The sequence below is a fragment of the Trachymyrmex cornetzi genome, unplaced genomic scaffold, assembly GCF_001594075.2.
Source record: "Trachymyrmex cornetzi isolate Tcor2-1 unplaced genomic scaffold, Tcor1.1 scaffold99, whole genome shotgun sequence".
In the NCBI taxonomy this organism is placed as follows: domain Eukaryota; kingdom Metazoa; phylum Arthropoda; class Insecta; order Hymenoptera; family Formicidae; genus Trachymyrmex; species Trachymyrmex cornetzi.
Genome location: NW_017300343.1, coordinates 2,015,783 through 2,036,642, shown reverse-complemented (window position 1 = coordinate 2,036,642; position 20,860 = coordinate 2,015,783). Strand labels below are relative to the sequence as shown.

At 33.2% G+C, this 20,860-nt stretch overlaps 4 protein-coding genes across 22 annotated transcripts in view; 3 read left to right on the top strand and 1 right to left on the bottom strand.

Annotated features, from left to right (window-relative positions):
- The window catches only part of LOC108770127 (serine/threonine-protein kinase MARK2), a 106,450-nt gene extending 102,123 nt beyond the window's left edge, over positions 1-4,327 (top strand). For 5 of the 12 annotated variants that reach the window (XM_018521444.1, XM_018521442.1, XM_018521443.1 and 2 more), the window contains 3 exons: positions 1,336-1,377; positions 2,600-2,711; positions 2,879-4,326. In XM_018521444.1, the coding sequence (XP_018376946.1) occupies positions 1,336-1,377; positions 2,600-2,711; positions 2,879-3,097 (373 nt within the window). In that variant the 3' untranslated portion in view covers positions 3,098-4,326. Of the gene's footprint in view, positions 1-1,335; positions 1,378-2,599; positions 2,712-2,878 lie in introns of all 12 variants that reach the window. The other 7 variants (XM_018521438.1, XM_018521439.1, XM_018521451.1 and 4 more) reach the window with 4 other exon arrangements.
- A 3,188-nt stretch (positions 4,328-7,515) lies between these two features.
- On the top strand, positions 7,516-9,500 carry Apf (purine phosphoribosyltransferase family protein Apf). The gene is made up of 2 exons (XM_018521459.1): positions 7,516-7,776; positions 9,124-9,500. Exons 1-2 carry the CDS (start codon positions 7,662-7,664, stop codon positions 9,438-9,440), a joined length of 432 nt encoding a protein of 143 aa, XP_018376961.1. The 5' UTR covers positions 7,516-7,661; the 3' UTR covers positions 9,441-9,500.
- Positions 9,501-12,555: 3,055 nt separating this feature from the next.
- Socs36E (Suppressor of cytokine signaling at 36E) lies at positions 12,556-15,857 on the bottom strand. 3 transcript variants are annotated; one of them, XM_018521456.1, is made up of 6 exons: positions 15,783-15,857; positions 14,607-15,282; positions 14,210-14,523; positions 13,872-14,111; positions 13,187-13,453; positions 12,556-13,087 (listed from the first exon to the last, which is right to left on the bottom strand). In XM_018521456.1, exons 2-6 carry the CDS (start codon positions 15,085-15,087, stop codon positions 12,800-12,802), a joined length of 1,590 nt encoding a protein of 529 aa, XP_018376958.1. In that variant the 5' UTR covers positions 15,088-15,282; positions 15,783-15,857; the 3' UTR covers positions 12,556-12,799. The 3 variants fall into 3 exon arrangements, with proteins under 3 accessions (XP_018376958.1, XP_018376957.1, XP_018376956.1); XM_018521455.1 differs by having other exon boundaries at positions 15,741-15,817; XM_018521454.1 differs by lacking the exon at positions 15,783-15,857 and adding an exon at positions 15,520-15,601.
- On the top strand, positions 15,826-19,681 carry LOC108770132 (zinc finger protein 706). Of its 6 annotated transcripts, none has more exons than XM_018521466.1 (3): positions 15,826-15,894; positions 18,928-19,072; positions 19,147-19,681. In XM_018521466.1, exons 2-3 carry the CDS (start codon positions 18,929-18,931, stop codon positions 19,234-19,236), a joined length of 234 nt encoding a protein of 77 aa, XP_018376968.1. In that variant the 5' UTR covers positions 15,826-15,894; position 18,928; the 3' UTR covers positions 19,237-19,681. The 6 variants fall into 6 exon arrangements, with proteins under 6 accessions (XP_018376968.1, XP_018376962.1, XP_018376966.1 ...); XM_018521460.1 differs by having other exon boundaries at positions 15,890-15,964; XM_018521464.1 differs by lacking the exon at positions 15,826-15,894 and adding an exon at positions 17,868-18,075.
- Positions 19,682-20,860: the final 1,179 nt, after the last annotated feature.

The window sequence follows — 20,860 nt, the reverse complement described above, 5'->3', positions numbered from 1 at the left end:
CAAATCAGAGAAATTTTATTATCTCTGATCTTTTAAGACATTGATGATTTTTTTATATTCTTTTATATAAAGGATATTTAAAAAATCGTATATTTACTTCTATTGTATGATATAAAATATTTCCAATTAACTTTTCATTTACATCTCCTGAGATTGCACAATTAATGTATCCTGATATATTTAGTATTTTGATATAGTATATTTCCAACGAATGTTTAAAATCATCATTACTAGGATTTGTTTTTGTATTTGTCACATGTTTATCGATATTCGGATACATAAGTGATATTAGAAAGTTATATATATTATATATAAAAGTAATAAAATGTAATATCTAAGATCACCCAATAAACTAATGTATGTGAAAATAAGAAAAGAGAAAATATTGAATAATTAAAGGAGAAAGTGAGAGAGAGAGAGAGAGAGAGAGAGAGATTGAGAGAAAGAGAGAGAGAAAAGAGACCACGTCATATTAAATATATCAAAACATGAGGTAAAAAAATTTGTTTGCAAATTATATAAAATTATATAACATGTCTTTAAGTGATTATGCTCTTTGCTGCACTCCAATTATGTGCCCGTCCAAACATCCGGAAAGGATCCTTAGGATATTCAATTAATTATAGTCAATCCATTTTATTTAAAGAATCTAATTTAGAAATTTTTTTTAATTTAGATTTTATGGAGGGCAGTAAACAGCTTATAATATATAAACAAAATAGAGATATTATTTAATAATTTTAAGGAGCAATAATAGTAATAAATTCGCATTAATAAATATGTCAAAAATGTCTTGTATATGTTGTATTAATTTATTTCTAAATCCTTGTATACATAAAAGGAATGTTTTTGCCTGTGCGAAAATATATCTTATAGCGTTCACGATGCATGTAACTCGGTAGGAATATGTGTTATGTGTGAATTGGGCTCTTTTTGTACATTTACACAACACATTTATCCTTTGGTACATCGTATCAAGAATCAGAAATTATTTTAGGCAAAGAATCACGATCACAATTTCCATAACTTAATTTCTTAAAAAAAAAAAAAAAAAAAAAAAACAGATCTTTTAAACAATAACGTTTATATCCGCGATGAGATTTCACATCAACATTACACATTCTTATATTTTCATTTATTTTTATAAGAACTTATATGAAAACATCAATATATGACTTCTATTAAAGATTTTCTAAGCTCATCACATCATAATTTTATGTGTCATAATCAGTGTGCAATGGTGACAGGATGGTGATGGTTGTTATACATATGACAATTTGATTAATTTATCATGTTTAGTGTTTGTTAGCAACTGCCTTTGTTTTGTTATTTCAGCCCCATGGACCCATCCGTACCCCCCAAGCACCTAGTAGTGAGGTACGTTGCTACATACCGTAATACCACTATCCGTATTCTAATTTCACTCATTTATTCCTTGATTTTTCGTACATCCAACTTTTTGTTGTCGATCATTATCAATGTATGACGCGTACTTATATTCGTTTAAATAGAATATAATATTTAATGCACGTCCGTTGATATCTACGATGATCTTTGTGTAACATAATATACATATTTTGTAAAGTGATTTAATATTGCCCGTCAAAAATATTTGATATTTTAGATAACTATGCAAACATAAGAATTATATTTTAATTTAAGGTTAAAGCTCTGTGGAAAGAAATATTCTAATTATATATAATTATCAACATAAGATGGTATTTATCTGATATATACATGTGTGAAACATATTGGATTGATTCTTGTCATTTTTGCCTAGTAACTTTCAATTGACTTATTATTTACATACTTCATCAGTCACATATAAATTACAATATTTATCTCATTATCATTTATTATCATAAGAATATCCCAAGACTTGATATTATTACGATAGTATATGATACCTAATATATGTTCAAGATTGCAACGATTCACATATAACTTTCGTCTTTTGTGTAACTCACTTTTAAGTGTTCTTTACTATATAAATGTAAATATATGTATGCAACACTAAAATTGTAATTAAATTTATGACATAAATGATTTGCATGTCACGCATGTATGTTATAACTCTCCATAGGGTTTGATTCTGGATGAATTTCCATTTTACATTATATTTTACGTTATCTATCGGCAGCTTGCAAAGATTTTAGCACAACGTTATATCTTAGAATCTCTTTTAAGCGGATTAAGAATTTATTTTTGCGCCGCAATCGCAAGCTTGAAGCTTCAATGTACAATATATCACATTCTGCACAAGATCGACATTTTACATGACTCAATATATTTCGTAACTTTTAGTTTGATCCTAATATGCATAAAATCATGTTATAATTTTTAATAATAGATAAAAACAGTACCCGTGATAAATATTTAGATAAATTCGTGAATTCGTAAAACCCTTTCGTATAACGTTAGACATAAAAAAATATACAAGATAGAAGTATTCGGAATTTCGCTACATGATGGAGAACTTTTTTTTTTTTATTGTAGTTGGATTTATACCACCGTATTAAATTTATTCGTAATTGTAAAACCTGTACCACTGGAATTGCTTTAGATAATTGAACGGGTTTAAGATATCTTTTTGTTACAGCGGAGCTACTACTAACGACGAACAGGTCAAACCGCGCAGTCTACGCTTCACGTGGAGTATGAAGACTACCAGTAGTCGAGATCCTAATGAAATAATGTCCGAGATCCGAAAGGTATTGAAAAAGAGAAGCACGTTTATGTTACCGAATGTCATGCGATATCAAAGGCGATATATTTTACGAATGCAGAGACGAGCCTGTTTACACCTGTCTCTTTGAGACGGATGATATAACATTTATATATGGGAGACTAGACGCGTTATCGTATTATCTTCTTCCAGGTGTTGGATGCCAACAAATGCCAGTACGAACAACGCGAGCGATTCCTGTTGCTGTGCGCGCACGGTGAGGCAGCGACGGACAGCCAAGTACAGTGGGAGATCGAGGTCTGCAAATTGCCACGACTTTCCCTGAACGGAGTACGGTTCAAGCGTATCTCCGGCACGTCAATCGGTTTTAAAAATATTGCCAGCAAAATCGCGAACGAGCTCAAGCTGTGACTGTCGGCCACGGGCGCCCTAGCCGCCAATCGCGCCAACCCATAACGACCTCGTGAGCGTAGCCACCAAGTGGCGGTGGTCACCGAGGAGTTTTACTCTTGTTTCTTCTTCTGGGACTCCGACTCCGAATCCGATACCCAAGAAATATTCGTTTAAACGCGATTCCTCCGTCCCAGTCGACGAACATCATTGTCAGGTGAGAGGGAAGAGAGAAAGAAAGATAGAGATCTTCTCACGTGTTTGTCGTCTCCTCTGCGTTGGAGGTACCGCTATTAACGATTCGTCGAAAAAAGTTTGAAACTGTGATCCGTGATGACTAATACGTATTCAAATACTCCCGAGTGCCAAAATGGAGAACTAGATCGGGTCCTCGTAACGCTTTGCGAGCGAGAAAAAGAGAGGGAAAGAACGAAAGATAAGAAAGACGGTCCAGCTGACCTGATCAACCGTACAAAGAAGCTGGTATTAGACACAATAATCTATATTTATTAGTTTTGAATTTTTGTTATCGTTAACAAGATGTGCATCCGAACGAAAATAATCAGTCATACAGGTTGATCTGCCTTCCCAATTATCGAACAATTCGTCACATCTATCATGAAGTATAGCTTCATTTTTAAACAGTATTATGTTTCGTGTTATTCTTGACGTTGAAGGTATCTGCATTCAAATTGATATGTCTCTAGAATGTTGAACACTTACCGCGTATACTATCGTAAGATGTTGAGAGATTAAAGTAGAATCGATTCAACCGGATTGTTAAATGTGCCTAATAAAACATTTCTCATCTATTTTGTTTTTCATGGCGACAGCGTTCCTTGTACAATAAAACAACGTGATGGTATGGAAGATAAAAGAAGCAATACATCTACAACGTCAAGAGATTTCTCTGTAACTTCCTGTTTTTCTCCTAATCTTATGTATCTTGTATGTAAAATTTTACTAATGGAGATTTTGCCTGTAAATAATTTGACAAATTTACAGAACCGAGAGACATGTGTTGCGTTCTGTATCGACGAGAATCTATCATTTATAATGCATTAGCGCCATGAACGAATAATGAATTGAATTATTTCAATGTTGCACAATATGCAACTGTTAATTTTTTTTGAACGTTTTTATGATATGCTTTACCTTTTTTTATCTATAGCATAAGTTTGAAAATACGCAGCACTATAGACATTAGCCAATTATGATTAAAACATGTAATAATTATTGTTATTAATACTTTTATTTTTATCATAGACGACAAGAGAGAGTTTTATATATATACATGTATATGTATGTGTATATATACATATATATGTATATATATATGTATATATATAGTATACATAATACTATAAAGGTAGAAGCAGAGAAATTATTAACATAATTTAGAAATACCATCGAGTTATTACTCGTGTTTCATGTGATTAATACACACAATTCATCATTCTAAAAATTGAAATTATATAAATCTAAACTACATCAGTAATAACAAGATCTGTTATTTCTACGAGAAATATGATAATACAATTAAATTTAAGTATTATAATTGGCTATATTGTACTATTTAATCCTTTCATTCAGAAGTATATTTGCAGTTGAATGAAATAAAATTAGGGATTACAGTAAACCATAGAAGAGCGAAACTAGAGACTTGGTGTATATAGTATACAATTATGAAGGTACTAAAAATTAATGAGAAGAGAGAAAGAAAGCAAGAAAGAGAGAGAGAGAGAGAGAGAGAGAGAGAGAGAGAGAGAGAACTTCACACACCAAAATCATAAAATACACTTTAAAACTCAAGTATCGCAAACTTTTTATATTTGCCTAAGATTAATGAAGTACGTTATTAAAATAGGCAATGATTAATTTATTTACATACTATAAACTCAATAATTTTTCACATTTCTAACACTTGCTACACTGAAAAATACAGAATAACTTCAGCGCGCCAGCACGACGTACAATCGTGATACGTCGTGTTGCGGATCATGAAACGACTGATAGCAACTAAGTATCGGCGCCAATTGTCTGTTACTGAACATCTTGACAAAAATTCTAAGTAAATGATTAACGCAGCACTGGCATCGGGACTTATCTTCTTTATGCATAACCATACCAGTTTCGTGTCATCGGATTACTCCATGAACCAATAAGCGAGATAATGTAACATAACGACATAGTAATAATGTTATCGATTTACATTTTAAGGAGAGACAATTTAGATGCAAACATTCACACACTTCTCTAAAAGAGAGAAAGAGAGAGAGAGATATATATATATATCCAATCACTTTTAAGGAATTAGACTGGAGGATAATAATCGTTTTCTTTTTTTCGTTTGTTCCTACGTCAATCAGAATTAGTATCCTGAGTACAATATCGAACATCATTATTATTATCATGTAAAATAAAAAGAAAAGGATTGTAATCCAGAGCGGCCGTTGTAAATGACTCTATAAAGATATACACATACAATACCATAAATAGGAATGATTATCATTATTATTATTATTATTATTATTAATGTTAACGTAAGGTCCTTCAGGTAGCATTAATAATACACATCCCCGACATATAGACGAATTAATTATCGTAATCTATACATAAATTCACCCTTCGCCGGCTTGCTTTACGAAATAAATGTATAAATTCACGATCGATGCGTAAGTGAAGAAGAAGATATAAATCTAAAGACAATTCATAATTTTAACGCGTGAGAGAAGAATTCAAGTGACAATTAGAATCGCGGAGCTACACGGGCGACGCTTTAGAGTCAAATTTGGCGTAACGCCGGGGGAGTTTTCTTGTGATTTTTTTTTGTATGTAAGTATCGCGAAAGAACATATTACTCCCGCCGGTAGTCGCCCGCGTGGCTGCGCCCGACAACCATTCGACGCGCACATAACACGTACGTGAATTACATACATAGACACATCGGTCTCTGTAGATAGGTACATACATATACAGCTTTGCTAAGTGTTTTCTGGTGATCGGTATCTAGCCAAAATGTAGCAAAACGTTTATAATAAAATGGTAACACGCATTGTTTCCCAATTCAGATTCCTGTCAAACGTGCGAATTCGTGTCACGACATGATCGAGTCGTCGAACATTTTCTTTTCTTTCTTTCGACAAAATCGTGAAGAGAGAGGGTGAACGCATTCCTTTCTGATACTGTCAATTAATGTGTATGTGTACATATAATTACGATGTAGAGAGAGAGAGAAGTACGGAAAATATTTCACTCGAGAAGCAGAACCTATTGGTTGTCACGTCTGATTATACGCTTCTTAGAGTTAGACGAGTTTGTTACGACAGACATGTCTAGTCGTGAAGTTTTTAATATTGTAAGTTTCATCTCTATATATTTGAGCTAGAAAGGAGAGTACAACTTTTTTCATGACCGTTCGAGGATCGTTTCATATCTACATTTTCTTATATATTTTTCTTTATGGAAAATTATCGCAATAATGACATTATACTCAAGGAAAAATTGGTACATCATGTATGTGTATGAAATAAAGTTAATAAAATCCTTATATACATCATTACGAAATTGCTGTCTCATCTATTTTTAGGAGTTTATTCTTTATTTTATCGTATTTTTTCTCAAGTGTTATAATAATTTTCAGTTTCCATGAAGAAAAATACATTAGAAAATTTAAAAATAAAATTATGCCTGAACGAAAAAGTGAAAGTTGTACCCTCCTTTGCAAAAGTACAAAAATCGGACGACTATTCAAGAAAGAAAATAAATAAGTATTGTATTGGGTTCTATAAATATCACTAATACAATATTAAAAAATGTTACAAAATAAAATTACATTCCTCTGAATTCGAAGACCATTGCTTGCGAGTAATTAAAAGAAGACCGAAAATATTTCGTAAAATATTCGTTAAGTCGCAAAGAGACGAGTATGTTTTTAAAATTTATTTCCACCTGCATGATACATCTTGTCAAAATTTTACAGCGAATTAAGTAAATTTTCGTTGCTTGCTTCAGTTATAAAAATTATTCTTAATTAAAAATGTATATATGGAAATATATATGTGTATTAGATGATTAATTTTAAATTAATAATTAGTAATCGCTTTTAAAATTGCATTCTATTTTTAATGCTAATGAAAAGGAATATTCAATTAGTTTCATCACGTGACTATATATATATATATATAAAATCATTGCTCGATATTGAAATTGTATACTGGAAAGTTAGATGAAATTGATATTTCAGAGTCGGTTCTTATATTTAAGATCGTCTAAAGTACGATCTTAACAGATTATAGGTTTGTTCGCGTTACTTACATTTTTTTGGATTTATAATTTTCCATTTTTTTTCTCTTCAGTGTCCGAATATACATATACTTGTTTTAAATGCAAAAATTTTTTTTAATTTCAACAACAACCTTATAAATACCAACCTGAATTTCAAATCGCTATTCCGAAACTTTGCTTTAATTCGATTGGTCGAATCGATTTCCAGCATGCAATTTCTAACACTGGTTTGATACGGGCATTACGGGCTTCAGTGGCTTTACTGTCTTCGTGAGTGATTTCACAGCTGTTGAGCATCATGACATTGCAGCAACGCGCTTGCGGTCTTGTGATTTTTCGTCGATTTCAAGGTACTATTCAATACCTGTTAATGCAAACATCGTACGGAGAACATCACTGGACGCCGCCTAAAGGTTAGTATGCTTTTACATCGACAGCTGAACGTTATATTTAATGATTTATTAAACTCAGTTACACCAATATAAGATTAACTTTATCTTCGTTTGCTTTACTATTTGTGCTTTTCTAATTCATAAAATTAGAAAAAGAAAAAGAGTAAATTTAATCGCGATTAAAGTTAATCTTACGCGACAATCTTAGCCTTAGCGAACAAACGGATTAAAGTTTCGTTCACATCGCGCGATTAAGTTTACGGGAACGTGTGATTAGAAAGTTCGGTCATTCGCGCTACACTGAATTAGTACACATTGAAGGCTATTCTATATAAAGTATTTAAATGGCATAACATATTCAACTTTGGATAATGAAATAACACATGTATATTCTGTTACATAACGTGACAATGGCTGCGTTCAGCAGAGAAAGCTTTGCAACTGTTGTAAAATTTTTCAATATGATTGGTCTTGCCCTTAGTTCCTCATTGGATCTAAATGTATAAACCAATCATATTCAAGAATTTTACAACAGTCGCAAAGCTGCTTTTTCTGTTGAACGCAAACAATGGCTGCCTTCAGTAGATTCAACAATTGAGTGAGCGCTCGTTGCTATTGGTGTATTCTTCTACATCATCCAATAGCAGCGAGCGCTCACGGATCCGCTTCGCAACAGTTAAGTCTGCTGAACGCAACCATTGATGTATTTTTCTAGATCTAAAATTTTGATTAGATAATCTAAAAGAATACCAATAACAGCAAGCACTCACTCAACTGTTGAATCTGTTGAATGCCCAATATCATTATTAAATATTTAATTTATATATATAGTAGTCTATATATAAAAAAAAAACAGTTATCTAAACATAAGTATATACATAAAATTATATATGCATATTATCTTTACATCCATAATTTGTGGATGTGGATTTCACATCAATTTTCGATTTAGCACCGATTTGCACTACATCAATTTTCGACACTATCAGCGATTTCATCAGCAGTATCGACATATCATTTTATAAAAATAATGTTGGTGTCGATAGTATACAGTAGGGGCTTTTGAGCGTCACACGAAAAAGGCTTAAATGGCCGCTTTCAGGTTTTTCTCTGGTATAATGTAATAAGTGACCGAATTCTCTATATTGAAGTTCCTTTTTTTAAATTCTAATATTATTGACAAAAGAAAATGAAAAATTTGTAAACACTTTTATATTTTTTCTTTTATTGCTGTGAATTTAAATCGAATAAAATATAAACAAAAAATTATAGATCACTTTTTTCTAATTAAAAAAAATTCCTGTAAAAATTTTTCACTAAAGAAGATTATTCGACTTGACGGTCACTGAGTGTTGCTCGATGTCTTAGGTCATGTTGATCCGGATGAATCTGACATGGAGACGGCCTTGCGCGAGACTCAAGAAGAGGCTGGATTTGTACCAAATGATTTGAAAATCTTCGAGGACGCGAGGCACGAAATGACGTATAAAGTGAAGGGAAAGCCGAAAATCGTTATCTATTGGTTGGCGGAGCTGCTCAATCCGGACAAGCCTGTGAGATTGTCGAATGAACATCAAGCGTTTGCCTGGCTCCCGCTGCGTGAGGCGTGTGATCGCGCAAAGTACGACGAGATGCGAAAAGCACTCAACGAGTTCGATAATTATGTATCGCGAAATCTTTCGTAGGTTTTGTTCCGGGAGAGACATATTTTTATTTTATGCTAGTTTCTACCAATATAGATCAAATTAATTAATCTTGGTTTAACTTACTTTTTATCTTTTTTTTAATTTGAAGAATTAGAAATATAGGATATAGAGAATTAATCAAACTAGGATTATAAAGTTAATCTACGTTGGTACAAATGTACATTACTCTGTCATTTCTAAAATGGCAAATTCGATTGGACACACTCAATGTGTTATACTGATATGTTTACATCTTCATACACAAACTGACGTAAACATACGTTTAATATAAATATAGAACAAGTCAAAACGGTGAAATCCTAAATAATGGCTGCGTTAAGCAGAACACAACAGTTTTGCAGCCGTTTTATGATTGTCTTCTGAGATAGGACCAATATTCCTCTAGATCTAAAAGTATAATCCAATCAGCGCGAAGAAAACTTTCAATCAACAGTTACAAAATAAACGTTGTGCTAAATGCAGCCATTATGTTATGGTTCTGTTAAGTAAAATATATAATATGTACGTTATAATTCGAAATATTTGTATTTTACTTTTACACTCAGATTAAATCAGTGTACCTTTAATATGTCCCAGTGCGTCCAATCGAATTCGCTAAAATAATATAAATTCATAAATACGCGTTCCATGAAAACAGACCTTTTGATATGAAATTAGAAATATGGCGTTGCCGACAAAAACAATTTAATAGTTCTTTAGTGCCACGCAGAGAAACACATGTAACTCGAATTAATAGCAGTTGAAAATTATTGAAAACGTAAAGTTGTAATTTTAAAACTCTTAGCTGTGATTGATCAATTTGTTTAATTACATTTCCCAAATAGCACGCAGCGTTTACAAAGCGTTAACAAAGCGTAACAAAAGCGCATTTGTATAATCGCTTTTTTAATGCTTTGCAAACGCTGCTGTGCTACTTATTTATGTACTATTAATTCTTTTATCAAGGTCGATTTGCCAGAAGTTCAAGTGATAATTAATCATGGATAACGTTATACGAAGTTTACGATCTTTTCTCAAGTATTGGTATTTTCGATACACTCTCGTTACTGAGTTATACATGGTAGAAGAATGGGAAAGGAATTTTGTCAGTATCCTTTTTACACGGCTTATCGTAATCTTTAGATTTATCCCAATTAAAACATCTCGATATCAATTAAATCGAGTTCTGTGCATAATATATAGTAATCGCATAAATAATCTTTACGGTGCGAGTATAATAGAAAGTATTGATAATATAGTATCGAATCTTGTGTAATTATGCATGTAAAAGACGTTATATCTATCGCTTGTAATCCTTCGTACAACAGAAATCTTAATATTTTTCTTACATTAATATAACAGACATTTTTCTTATAGCTCTGTTCTTTTTCTTCTTCTTCTTCAACTATAAAGTAATGCTACCAGTCACGCAATACATTTTAGGACATTGATTGTTTGTTGTTCCTGCGACTTATAAAAATTATATTGTTTCAACATTCCAATGAATTCTATTTATAAAACAAGATTATATTTATTCATGTGAAATATACTAAAAATATAAATTTTGAAGAACAATAAAGAAGTGGTATTAAATTTATCATGAAATTTAGATATACATCAGGGTACCTATCATAGAACAAGTCGGAATAGATTCCGATCGGAAATATTCAATTATTCTCTAGATTTCTATTGTGTTTTCTAGGGAAAACAGAATAATTCCGATCAGAATCCATTCCGACATATTTCATGATAGGTACCCTGCATAGGTACAAGAATTCAGTATTAAAATAAGAACTAAGAGGTAAGACTAAGACATTGAGAGATCTTTACCTTATTTCGAACAATCTAGCAAAATTATTGAAATATTTCTTTCTTGTTTTGTTATGTTGACATGTATAAAGTATGGAAATATTTAAATGTCAAAATCATATATTTTTAATAAATTAAAAAATTTATCACATAGAACAATTTCTTATGATAGCTTAAAGCCTATTCTACAAATGCTCTCTTCGTTTCCTATTTCTTATTTTTTTACCTCTTACTTTTTTCATTTCCTGTTTCTTCCGAAGTTCGTTCACTTTTATCTCGGGCGACAAAAAACAAAAATCCAGATAAGAAGTAAAAAAACAAGATAAAAATAACAAAAAACAAGAAACAGGAAACAAAAATACATTAGATAGGCATGTAGATATAGGCTTAAGACTTTTCTATTTACAAAAAAACATTACACAAACTATGTGACAGTTAAAAAAATTGTTTTTAGCTTTGATTTTTAATCATTATATAGACCTTTTCTAAAAATGTCTATATGATCACGATATTAGGATTAGAGAGAAGTAAAATATATACACATAATAAATATTAAATTTTTATTTTTTAATACGAAGTTCATTATACGAATAACCATTAACCAATACTTTTAACAATTTCTATAATATCATATATTTTGCAAATTTATCAATATTCAATGATTTGCATTGTTACTCCAAATTCAATTCACTGCATCTGATATTCACTCCACATGTTGAAATTTAAAGAATTTACACAAATTATAGATTTTCGTATCTGGCAATGAGAAACATCAACACAGACAGCTTTTATCTAATAATATTTAACATTATAAATAGGCACAATAGGAGTAATATGAACCAGATTTTGCAGACTCTCCCACTCTCTCTCACTCTTTCTTTTTTTTTTTAATAATTTTAGCTACTTAAATACGTTAAATTTGATGGCATAGTTTCATAAGAATAAAAATTAAATTGCCACGCCTTTCAGACGTTAAGTTTTGGTATTGATCTATAAAAATTATCAGAATACAAACTGCATGTTCCCGTAACTTTAAAATTAAATTATGCATATTTAAAGTAATGATTAAAAGATAATATAGTTAGGAATAAAATAAAGAAATAAATGTAGTAGTAATAATAAAAACAATAGCAATAATATTGAAGTTTACATAATACACGATTTCGCAATACACTGTGCGAGTGTATGAAGCACTGCCTTCCTGATGTATTTACATAGAAGATTACTAGACCTCGTCAAATGAACATAGACACTTGTCGCGCTCAAAATCGCACAAGTCCTATCTTTCCTCTTTTCATTTTTTTTTAATTATACTACGCCATCTCCCCCAGTATCTAGTATCGCTTAAGACGAATACAATTCTTTTATTGCTAATATTGCAATGATATTTTGTATAATTGTGTGTCAGAGTGATGATATTCCTGATATTACAATGTTATATGCATGTACCGCTCGTATTTGATACGGCAGTACAACTCTGTAAATATAGGTAAAGAAACATAATTATGCAACATATAATAAAATTCTATCGAATATTAATACGAAGAGATTCATATCGGTAAACATGATATGGATCTACAGTCCGTGTGTGAATCATTTTCTGTGTCTAATCGTCTGACTCGTACTCTCTGTTTATAGTGATACTCTTTGAGATAGCTCTTAAGTGTCTTTGGCAACTGCAGCTTATTTATGCCATCGTACGTTGTTCGCGTAGTTATCACCGCTCTGCACAGGTGCTGTAGCGGAAATGCGAAATTCCGATGTAACGGGATAGTGAGCATGGGCTCGAAAAACATACAACATGAGGGATCCTTATAATGTTCGATTAAACCGCATACCTGTAAAGATATATACCGATCATGATTATATCGTGTTTATCGATTATTGGAATAAAATGCAAATATGAAATAAATGCGAACAAATATACATATACGTACTGTTTCGGAAGCATAAACTCCTGGATCATGTGAATCAAAACTAAACTTATGATTCCATTGCTCAATCCGGGCATGTAACGAGCGTCCATATTTACGGAAACTCACGGAAAACAAAAATTCTTCCTGCGCGGAATCTCGCAGCAAGAAAGTACCCTCTTGCTTGCCTTCCAATAAACGTTCCGCTTCGTAACGATCCATCTTACCCCAATAGAAAGAACAGGCTGTAATCGACCTTAAGTCTGGCACCAGACAATGGACATAATCGACCTGTATTACAAAATAGCGAAACAGTGAATATATAACATGAATTATAAATATATACTAATATTTTAGAGGTTGAATATATGTATACCAGAAAAATAAAAAAATGTATATCATATTAATTTATGTACTACCATCATTTTTAATTCAGAATGATTGTAATGGTTGTGAATAAAATGAAATTCTCTTTTCGTTTTAAAAATCAAATAATTCTAAATTATAAGTTAATTTTTGTTTGATGTTGATCTCTGCAGTTTTTATATCCCAATCTGTATTCTTACACTGGTAAAATTTTATATGTATACTTGTATTTGTTATAATTTTTATTTTTTAGCATATAAATTTATTTCATAAAGGATCGATAGAATTTATGATTTCTTATATAAATATTAAATATAAATTTGAATAAAAAAAAAGGACTTACTTGCGTGTGTGCAGGTCTTTCGATATTTGGAATTAATGTAAAGTCGATTTGGGATAAGGCTGTAAGAGCGGCAGCTTGGATACCGGCATGTGCTTGGAACAATGCCGCTAAACTGTCCACCGTTATTCCGTTGGGATGAACTTGTATACCTGTAGGATAATTAGGCCTATAACCGGGAGGAGGCTCAACGCCTTCCTCCATCTCTCGTGCGCGTTGCATTCGAGCACGTTCGTCACAATCCTTTAAAAACAAAAAAAAGATGAATATAGTAAAATCAAATTTTCGTAAATTTCTTTTAAAAAAATTAAAAATTTGCTATATACTTCATTGACACGTACTTCCATAGGAAATTCTTCGGGGTTAAATCGCGATAAATCAATTACGGGACTCGGTGGCAAAGGCCCGAGAACGGGACTTTGCGGAGCGGATCGACTATTAAACACGATACCCGCACCCATAGGATGCTCCTCTGTTCTCCTATAACCGGTGCATATACAATCCGAATTACCATTCCCTTGGCCGGGAATAATGTCAGTATTTTTTGAGCTTTTGCTCTTGGCGCAATTAAATTTCAATACCCAGTTGCTACGTTTCTTTTTCGATGATAAAACGTGATTACATATTGGGCTTTGATCTTTGTTGCGCTGTTTATCTAATGCGAACAAACAAGTTTGAGTCATCGTTGTACAATATTACAATATCTATATATGTGAGAAATTAATTTGATACACATACTTTTTCTCTTCCCAAATGACAAAGTTTTAGAGGATCTTCTTAAAGGTGGATTTACAGGACTATCTTCAGAACTGCTACTACTGTTGCTACCACCAGAACTACTACAGCATGCTTCCTGCTGTTGTCTAAATGATGGCTCGCTCGTAACATTACCATTGTTACAAACTTGCTTTGTATCCTGAGTTTCAACAGGTTGACTATACAAAGATTCAAATCTAGAATTATGGTTGTCTACATCTAAGTTTAAACGATCGTTGTCCAAATTCCCTTCTAGTTTACATTCTGGTCTATTCGGCAGTATATTAGGGTTCGTTACAGGTACATTGCCATTAGTCTCGTTATCGGGCAAACTTTCATTGCCATCTCGATTCACCATATCCAAGGGCAATGGGTGGCTGAGCGCGTTAGCGCATATCTCAGTAGGCTGTCTTTCACTATCCATTCTAAAGAAGTCTCTGAGACTAGCAAAGTGCTGTCCCATTATTAATTTGCATGGCAGGCATTTTATTGCCTTAATGATCCCTTGTCTACACCATGATTGTAGAAACTATACAAGATATACATTGGAATCTTTAATTCGGCATGATGCAACTCCAACTTTTCACAAGTTTTATATCCACCTAGCCACATGGAGGATCTTACGTCAGAGAATGCAGTAGATCTGTCGCATGCTCACCTATACGATATAATAAAAATCACTGTGTAACGTGTACTACTATGTAGAAAAATACTTATTCATGAAAATTTATAGTTTTAATATGTAACAGATATACGTATTCAAATAAATGATTCATGCTTTTTAGTATTAAAATGAATTCAGGAATAAAGACACATATTAGTACATTCTCGTTGTATTATTGAGTCAAACACAGATACTGTATCATGCGTGATAATCGTGAATGAAAAACAATACCTCAAATGAAAAAATGACAGGCCGAGTCTTATAGATTCGCTCATAGTAACGCACATATATACACGCACACATACATTCGTGTATCACATTACTACTTATCGGTAGTGACTCGTTTCACATATAGATGTCATTATTGAAAAAAAAGAGATGATATCATTCTTTCGAGAAGTATCTCCTGACAGTAGAAACAAGTCGGAGCACGTTTAAAACGAGTTACGCACTGGATAAGCAGACGATTAGCAGGATGTGCTGAGCGAACGCACTGCTGGCTTTTACATCACGACGATATCACCGCTAGAAATATCACGGAAATTATGCTTCCCACCACGACGTAACTCGTCGATCACAGTCGATCATCAGGCTCAGGCGGCTCAGGTAACTAAAATTGTCAAAACACGTCCCGACGAATCATCAGCCATTTTCCCCAATTGCGATAAGCCATGAGGTATACGCATGCACCATAGAGTACCGACTCACTGAAAAAATTGTGACCGTTCAAATCCTGAACCTGGGGAATCAATAGGTCTGTTGGCGTTGCATGAAATCCCCAAATATTTTTGCACTTAAAATGAGATAGATACATATTTTGCCTTAAAAAGAGAAAAAGCAAAGATGTCGAATGCCAAAAGTGCAAGCAACGCGAACAGACCTAGGCCAGTATTCATAGTCGAATCTTATTTCAAGACCGTCTTAAGTAATGTCTTAAGACGCTAATGCAGCTTTCTGATTGGTTCGTGACTTCTTAAGAGCGTCCTCAAGACGATCTTGAATATAAGATCTGACTAAGAATACTGGCCCTATAATTGTGTATTTTGAAACGAGATGAAAATTACGAAAGTGAGCAAATTTATTAGATTACCAATGAAATGATAAGTCCGAGTGAATTGCTCAGTTAATTTTCATCTCGGCTGCGTTTGGAATTGACGTTCACGCGCTGTATTCATTGGCTGTGTTCAGCAGACTCAACTGTTGAGTTTGCTGAACGTAGCCAATAGCAGCGAGCGCTCACTCAATTATTGAGTCTGATTAGACAAATATGAATAATGAACTTTGATTATTTGTTCTTGTCTAATTCACGTAATAATATGGAAAAGACCCACAAAAACGTGAATATTGAAGCTTAAATACAATAGGCTCTGGGATATAATATCGAACTTGCACACCAGAGCTCTGATTGGACGGCTCGTTATTCCCTGTTGCCTGTACCTATTGTGTTTAAGCCTTTACCCTACGAGGTTTAACCCCGGATCTACAATAGGTGTTTTAAGCCTTAAGCCGTAAGAAATTGACCAATTACAGTCGAATCCGAGAAGAATAAGCGACTGTGATTCGCCTATTTCTTATGGCTTAAGGCTTAAAACCCTATTGTAGATCCGGGATAATACATGAAAGAGGCCGGAACGTCCATTCTCAGGCTGGTATTTATAGTCAGATCTTATATTTAAAACTGTCTTAAGTACAGTCTTAAAATGTCATGAACCAATCAGAGGGCCGAATTAGCGACTTAAGACATTGCTTAAGACGGTCTTAAAATAAGAACCGACTATGAATACCGGCCTAAGGCTGCTTTCCTTTTAGAGGACACACTCGACACAAACATAATTTTATCCTATTTGACATTAGGTGCATCCAGAAGCACGACCGCTCATTGAGCGCTCATTAAGCTCTTGTATCTGTTTGGTCTATATTTTTCGATCTAATGGAATATGCCAATCAGGTGCAAGAGCTCACCGAGCGCTCAGTGGCCGGTTCTTATTTTAAGACCGTCTTAAGTCGCTAATGCGGCCTTCTGATTGGTTCATGACATCTTAAGACTGTACTTAAGACGGTCTTAAATATAAGATCCGACTATGAATACCGACCAGTGAGCGGTCGTGCTTCTGGATGCACCCATTCAATGAATGACAAAGATAGAACGATAATTGTGTTGACTGTGTCTCCTCACAATTCTCGAAATGTGATTGGCTGTTTACTGCGTAGACAAGTACCGCGAATCGCGCGTCTGACATTTGAAAACTTTACTTTTTGTATATGCATACGCGCTAACGAATATCAATCAAAGCTGTATTCCAAAATTGACTGCCAGTTCTGAAAATCTATAATTTACGTTACGTACACTATAGACTTTCAGTACCGGCAATAAATTTTCGAACAGTTCACATAATACGAAAGTTTGCATCGCGTTGCAACTTGGAAGTTTCGAACAGTATCAGAATAACTTGTCAAATTTCGGCGGCAAAAGGAGACGGAGGGGGAATAGTCCGAAACTCACGGATCTCTCAGCTGCTCTCAGCAGCTTGTCGTAGAATCGTAGATGTGCACAGCGACAGCATACACGTTGCTAGCCGACAGCGACAGCATATACGTTGCTAGTCGCTGCGACGGCATTCGCGATATATGCGATTCCTGTTTTGACGACCGCTATTGGCGCTATTTATCCCGCGCCAGTGTACTCGTAGCACGTGAAAAACGTTCTACTTGTTCTCCATCAGCCTTGGCTTTTCCCTCCTAAAGAAAAGCTTTCTCTACGAATCCCTCTCACCGCGGTAATAATCGGTGAGTATCGCCCGCGCCTCCGTCGTCGCGGAAGAAATATCAGAGTCGTCGAACGGAAGGCACCCTTAATTGTCGAACACATCTATTCGCCGTCTGCGGATAGGTAAGACGTCGGTTCAGCTGCACTATCTTACACTATCTGCACTAGATGAATATGTGATTGATGAGAGAAATTTTGCGAGAGAGCACAGCTCCCAGATGATACACCACAGAGATCCTGAGCTTCTCTCGTTGTCTTTCTCTCTTACCTTCTCTCTCTCTCTCTTCTTAGAAAGTTTTCCCTGCACTTTTTTTTTCCAGTGACCGCGAGTGATTTTACACCTTGCTCCGGGCCATATAGTAGCAATTTTCGCGATTATCGCGACCGGGGAGACACGTAAACAATTTAGACGAGCGTAAATTTCGCAGATACTCATTTTAGCAGCTAGGTAGGGTACAATATGGTTTTGTTTTTTTATTTCGAAAGATATGATAGAAACAAGATACAATTATGAGAGAAAAAGAGAGGAGGCTCATCCTATTGACAGATGGTGACAACTGTTGAAGGATATGATTAGTTAGATTTTTTCTCGTAAAAAGAGAGAGATGTTAGATATTCAGTAAACACAAAGTTATATATGTAATGTACCTGTTGTAATTTTCTACTCAATAATATAACTAATACAACACATTGTGTTACAATTAACAGGTACGTTAAATAACTTTCGTATTTGCTGTATTGAACGAAGGGTATGTTAGACTAATATTCTAAATTCAATCCCATGTTAACAAAAAATAAAACAAGATTGTGCTATTATTGTTTTGTTGCCAATGTTACATTTTCACTTATTTATGGATTCTTCTTGTTTCTAGAATGGCTCGTGGACAACAAAAGATACAGTCTCAAGCTAAGGCGGCAGAAAAAAGTGCGAAACTAAAGAAACAGCAAGGACACAGTGCCAATGATCAAAAAAAGGCAGCGCAGAAAGCACTTGTGCATGTGTGTAGTGTATGCAAGGTCAGAATCTTAGTTATCTGTAAATTTTTGGAAGCTTATTGGCATAGATTTGGCAATTCTTTTTTTATTTATAGGCCCAAATGCCAGATCCTAAGACTTACAAACAACACTTTGAAAATAAACATCCTAAGAACGAGCTGCCAGATGATTTGAAAAATATATGAGAGTACGAATTGTTATGAAGTGAGGATTGGGTGAGAGCGCAGGAAAAATTTGCTGCATCTGACAAAGTGATATAGTTCAACATCTTCATCTGATCATTGCATAGTTTCAGAAAATGAATTAAATCTTGTTAGTGTTTTAACTGATCTATTGCACTCGACAGATTGTTGTGCACGACTCCAAATATTAAGCATAATTAATGATTTACTTATAGAAATTCTTCATTTGTAAACTTTAACATTTTTCACGCACGTCATATAATCAATACTTTTCATATAAACGTTACATTTGAAGAGATTCTGTGTATATTTCTAAATAAAGTTCATAAATTTAACGGCAAAATTTTGAAGCATTTAAGCACATAAGAAAAAACGCAATACCGTCGATTTCCTATTTCTGTTACAAAGGAAGATGATAACAAGGATAATATAAATGACTAAATAGAATTATGTAATTATACAATAAGAGCATTTTTTTATTCAAGTTTTTTATAACTCGTTATTTGAAACCGTTACACAAGAAAGTGTTTCAGTATCATATATATAAATTTTACTTCTATACTTAAAATTTTTCCTTTATAAAAAGAATATATTTTCTATCATTAACTTTGTTGCATTTAAGTAATAGTTATGTATTTTGAGATATAAGTTTATAAAAACAGTTCTTTAAATAAGAGGTTGAATGATACATAACAATCTTTGACTACATGACTGCCAATTTATACTTGATTGTGATGTATTCTCTTTAAAATAAGAACAATTAATAGCTGAAATAGAGATATTGTGTAGCCCTTCCCTTCATGTTTATAAAGGTAAATATTTTAATTTTTGTTTATAAGTAAGCTTGTCATTTGCATTATACTGAATAATTCACAGACATGCGTAATTCCTCTTGTTACAGAAAAAGTTAATAATAATACATTTTTTATGCTTGTAAAATATGTAGTACTTAAAGTATCATAATAAACTAAGAATAATTGATTCATCCTATTGTTATGTATTTATTGTAATTATAAGAAATGTACGAATATTCTGTTGGCTTCAATAAAGAATCCATTATTCTTGGAATGTATTATTAATATATTTCAGAATGCTATTTCTTTCTTTACGTGCAAACGTGAGCCAAACATTTATTTTTATATTAATCAAACCTCATATACGTCATATTAAACAAATATTGTAAAAATACACATTCGGATCGATTACGTTTATCTTTCATAGTTTTATTTATTCGCTACAGCTAGATCTGCTAGATTATTAACTTGCAAGTCATCAATTCATCGCTTGCGTCATATAAAATGTACTATCCTCTGATAATGATGACGTAACATGACGTTATAAATTCTCTATACGTTGAAATACATAATCTTTAAGATATACCAAAGAAATGAATATTCTCAACGATATTTGCGTTAATATTTGTACGTACATTTTCGTGGGAATCTATCTGTTATTATTGTGACGAACTACGCGAAGTACACTAGTTTCGAATTTTCGACAAGCTATTAGACAATAATATTTACTTGTGCGAACTTTGAACCAAAAAAATAGTTTGATAAGAGAAATGAGAAGATTTTAAATATAATCAAGTATAAAAAACAAAATAGAATGTACCAAAATAGATATA

Bases quoted from the DNA above. Each gene is read 5' to 3' on its own strand.
- Apf (XM_018521459.1), top strand. From the start codon at position 7,662: ATGACATTGCAGCAACGCGCTTGCGGTCTTGTGATTTTTCGTCGATTT. The intron at 7,777-9,123 runs GTTAGTATGCTT...TCGATGTCTTAG, and splicing joins TCACTGGACGCCGCCTAAAG to GTCATGTTGATCCGGATGAA.
- Socs36E (XM_018521456.1), bottom strand. From the start codon at position 15,087: ATGGGACAGCACTTTGCTAGTCTCAGAGACTTCTTTAGAATGGATAGT. The intron at 14,112-14,209 runs GTACGTGTCAAT...TTGTTTTTAAAG, and splicing joins CCGAAGAATTTCCTATGGAA to GATTGTGACGAACGTGCTCG. The intron at 13,088-13,186 runs GTACGTATATGT...ATATCTTTACAG, and splicing joins GAGTTTATGCTTCCGAAACA to GTATGCGGTTTAATCGAACA.
- LOC108770132 (XM_018521460.1), top strand. The intron at 19,073-19,146 runs GTCAGAATCTTA...TTTTATTTATAG, and splicing joins ATGTGTGTAGTGTATGCAAG to GCCCAAATGCCAGATCCTAA.